General features: G+C 40.9%; 1 protein-coding gene across 1 annotated transcript; it reads right to left on the minus strand.

The window, feature by feature from the left end:
- Positions 1-5440: 5440 nt before the first annotated feature.
- LOC142302349 (uncharacterized protein F54H12.2-like) lies at positions 5441-6748 on the minus strand. The gene has a single exon (XM_075343408.1). The coding sequence runs from the start codon at positions 6746-6748 to the stop codon at positions 5441-5443; it is 1308 nt and encodes a 435-aa protein (XP_075199523.1).
- Positions 6749-7982: the final 1234 nt, after the last annotated feature.

Below are 7982 nucleotides of genomic sequence, written 5' to 3' on the forward strand. Positions count from 1 at the left end.
CAATAGGCCAGTATGAATTTCTTCCATTTGTTAAAGTGCTGTCGTATTCTATCCGCCCTCCTTTCTGCATCCAATCCTTCTATTTCAAGAAGATGCATGAGCTGACCCAAGATCTCTGCAATCGCGGGGACCCTAGACTCCAACCAATTTTTTAGTATCGCTCTCTTGGCTGCCAGAAGTATCACATGTATAAGTCTGGGTGGGTTAGTCATCTTCCCTTTGGTATCGTTCCCCTCCTCCCAATGGTGAAAAATAGCGAACCCAGGTGAGAGCCGAACTTCAAGACCCCACACCTTTTGTATACAACTTTTGATCTGTGACCATAATGGACTCAAATGGGGGCAGGACCACAACCCGTGAAGGAGATCAGTTCCACTACTCTTACACTTAGGGCAATACGTAAGCCTGTCTGGCTTTGTTGCTGATGGAGGGAGATTAAAACCATAAATTGCCTTGTGCATAATTCTAAATTGGGTTTCTCGCCAATTCTCATTTAAAATTGATTTACGAAGAGCATTCCACCCTCCCCTAATTTTTACCCCCATAGACGGGTCCTCAAATTGTTTTTCCCAAGATTTAAATAAACCTTCCGGGTGCTGTCCTATTAATAGATCACGCATGGCTCCATAAAGAAAAGAGATAGATGATGAAGTTATTGAGTTCTTTACCAGACAATCAAAAGAGTTAAATACTACCTCCTGGGTCACATCATGCAACTGAGTCATAATACTATATCTCACTTGGTCATATTGGATTACTTGGTTAGGCCCCAGGCCATACTGCGCTATAATTTCGTCTCTACCCAACCATCTAGGCTCTGAGGTGTGCAAGAGATGAGCAACAGTCCTTATACCCCTCACCTTCCACTCTTCAAACAGCTTATTGCTTGTCCCCTGCACAAACTCTGGATTCCCCCATATAGGCAAGTATTTGGATATTTTATGGGGAAGTTTGTAGTTTTTCCTCAACGCCTTCCACGCTGCAATCGTGTCTTTAAATAAGGAAGAGTGCTTGACTTTCACTGGGAGATTAGCCTGCCTAGTATGAAGCAATGCCACCAGATCCCAAGGCTGTGCATAGTCTCTCTCAAGCTCCAGCGCTGAATAATGCCTAGAGCCTTTAATCCAATCCAATATATATCTAGTCAAACAGGCTATATTGTAACCCCGAATGTTCGGCAAACTCAGACCTCCATGAACCTTAGATGCCATCAACTTCTTAAGCCCTATCCGAGGGCGTTTCCCCCTCCAAATGAAGTGTGAAAAAGCTCTATTTAGCTGGACAATATCTTTATGCTTGAGAAGCAGGGGAAGTGTTTGAAGATGATACATTAATTTTGATATCGACATCATCTTAATTAGGTGGACTCTACCAATTAGGTTCAATGGAAGGTCGTGCCATCTTTTAAGATCTTGCTCTATTTGGCTCAGAAGGGGTGGATAGTTTAGACTATAAAGGGTTGCCGGAACCTTACCTATTTTAACTCCCAAGTATGTGATATATGACTTAGCCACTGTAATTCCTTCAAAAGGGTTCTGCTCCCGTGTTTGAACATTTGTCCCTCCCAGGTATAGGAGCTCGCACTTTGACGCATTAATCTTGAAGCCTGAGTACGCTCCAAACTCTCGCAAAATTTGTAAAATCTCGGGGACCTGCTGAGCTGGATTCGAAAGGAAAAGCAAAATGTCATCCGCAAAAAAAGCTGACTGAATTTGTCTATTATTTACAGAAATACCCTGGAAGGTGCTATGTGTAGATAACAATCGTACCAATGATTCCAGAGCCAGATTAAAAAGTAATGGGGAAAGGGGGCAACCCTGTCTGGTTCCTTTCAGTAACGGAAAAGGGGCTGACAGATATCCTGGAATGTAAACTTGAGCCTTCGGATTTGTGTAAATTTCTCTAATGTAGGTATAAAATGACCCCGAAAAACGCATTTCATCTAGAACTCTATAAAGCCATGACCACTGAATATTGTCAAAGGCTTTCTCGGCATCTATTGTAAGCAAAGCGGTAGATTCTCCTTTCAGAGGCTGAAGGTTAACCCTATCCAGGACAAGAAGAACTTTTCTAATATTTAGTGTCCCTGATCTTTTCTGAATGAAACCGGCCTGTGCTGGGGAAATCAGTTGGGGAAGAATTATAGCTAGACGATTTGCCATAATTTTTGACATTATCTTCATATCTAGGTTGATAAGTGATATGGGCCTATACGAACCCGGATCCTTCGGGTCCTTCCCCTGTTTAGGGATCAATTTTATATATGCCCGGTTATTATTTTGGAAAGACGCATTACCGTCTAGTATGCTATTATACAGCTCTAGTAATGTAGGTAAGATATCTTCCTTTACTGTTTTATAGAATTCTCCCGTAAATCCGTCAGGGCCAGGGGCTTTATAATTATGCATGGAGTTGATTGTCCCCAATACTTCTTCCCCCGTAATTTTGGTATTCAGAAAAGTGCGATGCTCTTCTGTGAGTCGAGGTAGTGTCACTTTAGATAAAAGATTATTATCGGGAAATTTGTCTCGCTTTTCCGACGAATAAAGGTTTCTATAATACGTGCCTAAAGTCTCAATTATTGTCTTAGGATTTTTGTGTATCTCCCCCTTTTGATTTTTTATTTGCATGGGTCCCTGAGTTATAATCCTAATTTTTCGCTAAGTTGGCCAGTATTTTCCCTGCTTTATTTCCAAAGCGATGTAATGTAGCTTCTTGCATTGACCTAGCCATTTGTTCCCGTTTTTCCGCCCACCCATTAAAAGCTCTTTGGGCTATTACCCATCTATCTCTATGGTCCCTATCAGGATGCTTTTGAAAAGAAGTATATGCTTCCCTCAATTTATGGGAGGTTTCAGTAAATTTAAGATGAGCCTTTTTCTTCAAATAGGAAACATGTGCTATCGTTCTGCCCCGTAATACTGCCTTCGCCGTGTCCCATAATAACATAGGTGTGTCTTTATGTTGATCATTATGTACCATAAATTCCGTCCACCATTCCTTTAATTTCAAGGAAAAATCTTCGTTATCTTTAAGGAAGGAAGGATATCTCCACAGATAGTCCGTTCCTCTGGGATAAATGTTTGCTAGGTCTAGCACCACCGGGGCATGGTCAGAAATCACCAAATCCTAGATAGTAGCTGAGTGGAGCGCACGTACCAGGTTCCCTGAAATAAGGAAGTAGTCAATGCGAGACCAGGAGCTATTAGCATGTGAATAGTGCGTAAATTCCCTATCCTGAGGGTGCAATAGTCTCCACGCATCCCATAAGGCCGTGGCATTTAACAGAGGACGCATAACTTTATCATGGCCGCGCGGTACATTTGGGGGGCCTTTAGCATTTTTCCTGTCCTCTAGCACAGATACCACCGAGTTGAAATCCCCCCCAATTATTAGATTAAAATGGGCATGTTCTAAAATTTTGGCCTCAAGTCGTTGAAAGAATGATTTGTTGTTTTCGTTCGGGGCATAAATATTAAAGATTTTATAAATTCCTCCAGGTATCTCCACTGAGACCATCTGAACCCTACCTTCCGTGTCCGCATATGTTTCCAGGACTTGATGTTGTAATCTCCTACTGACTAATGTAATAACCCCTGCTTTCCTTTTAACTGAAGATGACCCATAAGTAGTAAGGGGGCCATATGTCTCGTCAAATCTGACAGGTGCCCCGCCCCTATCAAACCCTATCAAAGTGTATTAAACACACCCCCTCCCCTCTCCTGACAGGCCCTATATTTTATAGGCTTTTGATTAGGCTTTTGATTAGGGATTTGATAGTGCAACTACACAGGTCCTATATTTTATAGGCTTTTGATTAGGCTTTTGATTAGGGATTTGATAGTGCAATCCTGATAGTGTAAATGCTTAATCCCACTATTTTATTCACTGATTATGAGAAATCTGATTTAGTGTAATTGTTTGGAATCATACCATTTTATTCAGTGTGGTTTTGTTGCAGAATTCATTCTGCTAGTGTAATTTGATTGGGCATATTATGTATATGGCCAAATTTATTTTATAGGCGTTTGATACAGAATTCATTCTGATAGTGTAATATGGTTGGGCATATTATGTATATGGCCAATTATACTATTACGCGTCTTATGCTGTAAAGCACTTCTTATAGCACCCATGTAGAAAGTTTGTGTTTTATACTGTTTGTATAAAAATGAAAGACAGATTGTGTTTTATACTGTTTGTATAAAATGAAAGACAGACACACTATCAAAATTTAAAAAGTGTATTGCTCAGAATGTAATTACATTCAGTTGCACATTACAGCCTTACCAAGAGGACCAGTTTCTTACCATTACAATGAGTGTTTCAAGCTGTATGTATAGATACAAAGAGGCCCTCCTATCTGATCAGAACCATCTTTACAATTACCCTTCAATGCAGAGATCAAATGCTTCCCACAGACTTATCAACAGGACATGTTTCTTACCATTACAATGCGTGTGTGAAACTGTACATATAGATACAAAGAGGGTCTCCTATCTGATCAAAACCAGTATTACAATCACCCTTCAATGCAGAGATCAAATGCTTCCCACAGACTTATCAACAGGACATGTTTCTTACCATTACAATGCGTGTGTGAAACTGTACATATAGATACAAAGAGGGTCTCATATCTGATCAAAACCAGTATTACAATCACCCTTCAATGTAGAGATCAAATGCTTCACACACCCTTACTAATACAATGAGACTCTAGCCCCTCATCAAAGAGGCCCTCCTATCTGATCAAAACCATCATTTACAAATACCCTTCAATGCATAGATCAAATACTTCACACACCCTTACTAATACAATGAGACTCTAGCATTCAAAGCTGGTCCTAGCCAGATGAGATACATCTGTTTGATTAAATGGGTTTATTAAGACATGATCAATGATCACTTCTGACTACTTGGCATAGGGGCATACAAAGCTGCTTATAAAGACAACCTGAATTGATCGAATGCTCTGGTGAAAGAGACGCGACAAAATCAGACACCATATTGTCATTTTCTTTTAAATCACTACTAAAGCATTGTAATATTTTATTGAATGACACTCCCCGTGCTATATGGTACAAAACGTAAACACAGTAATGTCCGCATACTTTGCTAAATGTGTCCTGAATCTGAATGGATTGAAAACAATATAGTTCACTGTTTCTATTTAAGAAGGTTACAAACTCATCAGGAAATAAAACACTTGTTGGTGAACATCCATAACTGTCAAAGAATATTGCCTTCTTATCATCGCAAAGTACAATCAATATCCAATGTCGCCCACTTTGTCCGGAACTGTCTGTATTCCCGATGTAGGCAGCGGGTCTCTGGGTCACTCTATATGCCGGTAGCAAATCACACGGAAACACTCCAGCAAATATGCGTTCTGTATAATAATCAGACTTCAACAGGTTTGTGAGCTGGAAGTTATCCATAATTAGATGTAATCAAATAGTACTTCTCTTCTATGGTTGATTTCAAGTATAGTTGTGTTGATGGCATATACTATCATATTTACAGTATGCGGGGTAGCTAGCGCAAACCGCACTTCAGCACGTAGGTTACCCGATTTAACGAGCGAGAAATGACCACCAGGTTCTTGATCTGGTGATAAATCAAATGCAAACAATGTGAACCCGGCCATAAATTCTTCACGATCTATCGCCAGAGCATGATCAGATTTTAAACGGCCAGAAACATGAGCCAAAGACATAAATTCGCGGACGGCTAAGTCATCACTGAAATTAGGTTGGAAAGGGCGGGCGGGAAATGGTTGGCCGTCCAGATAAAGCGATGCAAGACTTATTTCGTAATGGTGAAAGCACAACGGGTTTTTATTGTACGATCCGCTAAAGGCTTCATTATCTACAAAGCCCAATATAACAGTTTTTGGAATTTGTCCCAAGAAGAGGTTCTCGTGGTTTGTAATTCGCGTGCCGGCTGGAATACTGTATACTTTCATGCAGGCCCTATCAATAGCGTATTTGGCCGTTGTGGCTAGTAGGGCCTGACTGTGGCCTATACGTACAGCTGGAGAGACTTGCACTCTCTTCACATAGAGTGACGCTTGTAAGATCTGCACTTTATATGGTTCTGCATCACCAGACATCAAACAAAAAGTGTCCTTATTCCTCGACAACTTGATCTTGAGGTCAAGCCCATTCAGTACGAGCTTTGGTTGATTAAATACATCTCCAAAAATTGGCCCTAATAGATCTACAGTCTTAGAGTTCCTGGTTATACGCGCTCTTTTGACAAATCCAGCATTTAGACCATCCAAGGCCCGATCATTATGATGACCTGCAGTGTCTTTATAGAACAATCCAGCGGTAAACTGTGTCGATAGTGTTTGCGTGCTGTAATTTAAAAGAGTTTCAATGTACGCTCTATAGCTGTAGAGGTTATCCGACTGCGAGATGAGGCGATCTCCAAGAGTGATATCGACCTGATTAAACAACGTTGTCAGGGGGTAATTTATAAACGCAACACGCGCACCATCGCCGATAGCCGTATTATCTTGTTTCACGATACGGCAATTTATGTACAGTAGGGTATTGTTCAGATCATAATAATATTCACTGCTACCCGATATGAAAAATTCCAGGGGGGCATTTTCCGACAGAGCCGCAATAGGTTGTACTTCTACAAAAAGCGATTTCTCAATACTTGTTTGCGTAGGGGGAATGACAAAAATATCCAGTTCAGATTTTGCGCACTCTACAGAAGCATCATGTACGAAAGCCATTATAGTTGATTAGAAGATGTCGTCCACAGAGCGTCTTACTCTTTTCTGACGATTTTGTCTCTTGGTGGGTTTTTTATTCATGAGCATTGGGGGCTGTGAATAGCGCACACATCTTTTTCTTTTTTGTGGTTTTTTAGCAATATAAACTATGCCGGAGCCCTCCTGCGGGGGTGTGTTTATACGATTCATTACGGCTGATGAGAGGGATGTGACCGCATCTTTTGCAATGTTTTTGACAGCAGTCTTCACATGAGGCTTTACTATTTCCAGTCCTCTCCTGAATAATGGCACGGCTCTTCTAAAAAGCCCTCTAAAAATTCCGGCAAGACCGGCACCATACATGTACTCATCACCGCGAAAACCCTCTAATCCATGACCCGATTGCGCTATGTAATATCTGGCATAGATGGCGGGGTCACCATATACCCTCTGAGACACCATTTTTCTGTGTCAACACCTCCGCGGTCTAAGATGCAATCGAACAATACTTTTTCCGTACTTGAATTTAACAGGGGTTCCCTGATCGGATAATATAGAGATTGTCACAGAATCGAAATGTTGTTTACAAAGGGGCACATAATCGGGTCTTGCGTACTGAATGGTGAAAATTTCGCTGGTCTTACCAGCTACCTGAACAGTTCTCAGAAGTTGCACGTAGCTGTCACCTACAAGTTGATGTTGAATTATATCTGTGTACACATATAATGTATAAAATCCGTCTTTTATATCTGCATACGACTTCTTCCGCTCCAGCTGTGGGTTATCTACACACATAGCCTTTGAATTTCAGGGTTGTTTTTACCATGGCTGCCCTGTATGTTATAATGAAAATGACACAAATAAGGTCACAAACACATCCTATGGCCAGTTATATTATGCCTTTCTAGCTAAAAAGCGTTACTTGCAGTACTGGGGCTACACAGTGAGATTGATTTGGGAGCATGAGTGGAATGAAATGATTGAAAAAGATTCCAACCTTCAATCATTTCTTCTTGAAATGGATTTCCCCAAACCTTTAGAGCCCCGTGATGCACTTTATGGGGGTCGTACTAACGCCATTAAACTCTATCACAGTCTGGAAGATGGGGAAACATTACATTACTATGATTTCACAAGCCTGTACCCCTTTGTAAACAAAACTAAAACCTACCCTGTAGGCCATCCGCACATTATCTATGAGAATTTTGGTTTCATTAAAAAATACTTTGGTATTGCCAAAGTCAAGGTCTACCCC

The sequence above is a fragment of the Anomaloglossus baeobatrachus genome, chromosome 4 (assembly GCF_048569485.1).
Source record: "Anomaloglossus baeobatrachus isolate aAnoBae1 chromosome 4, aAnoBae1.hap1, whole genome shotgun sequence".
Taxonomy (NCBI): Eukaryota; Metazoa; Chordata; class Amphibia; order Anura; family Aromobatidae; genus Anomaloglossus; species Anomaloglossus baeobatrachus.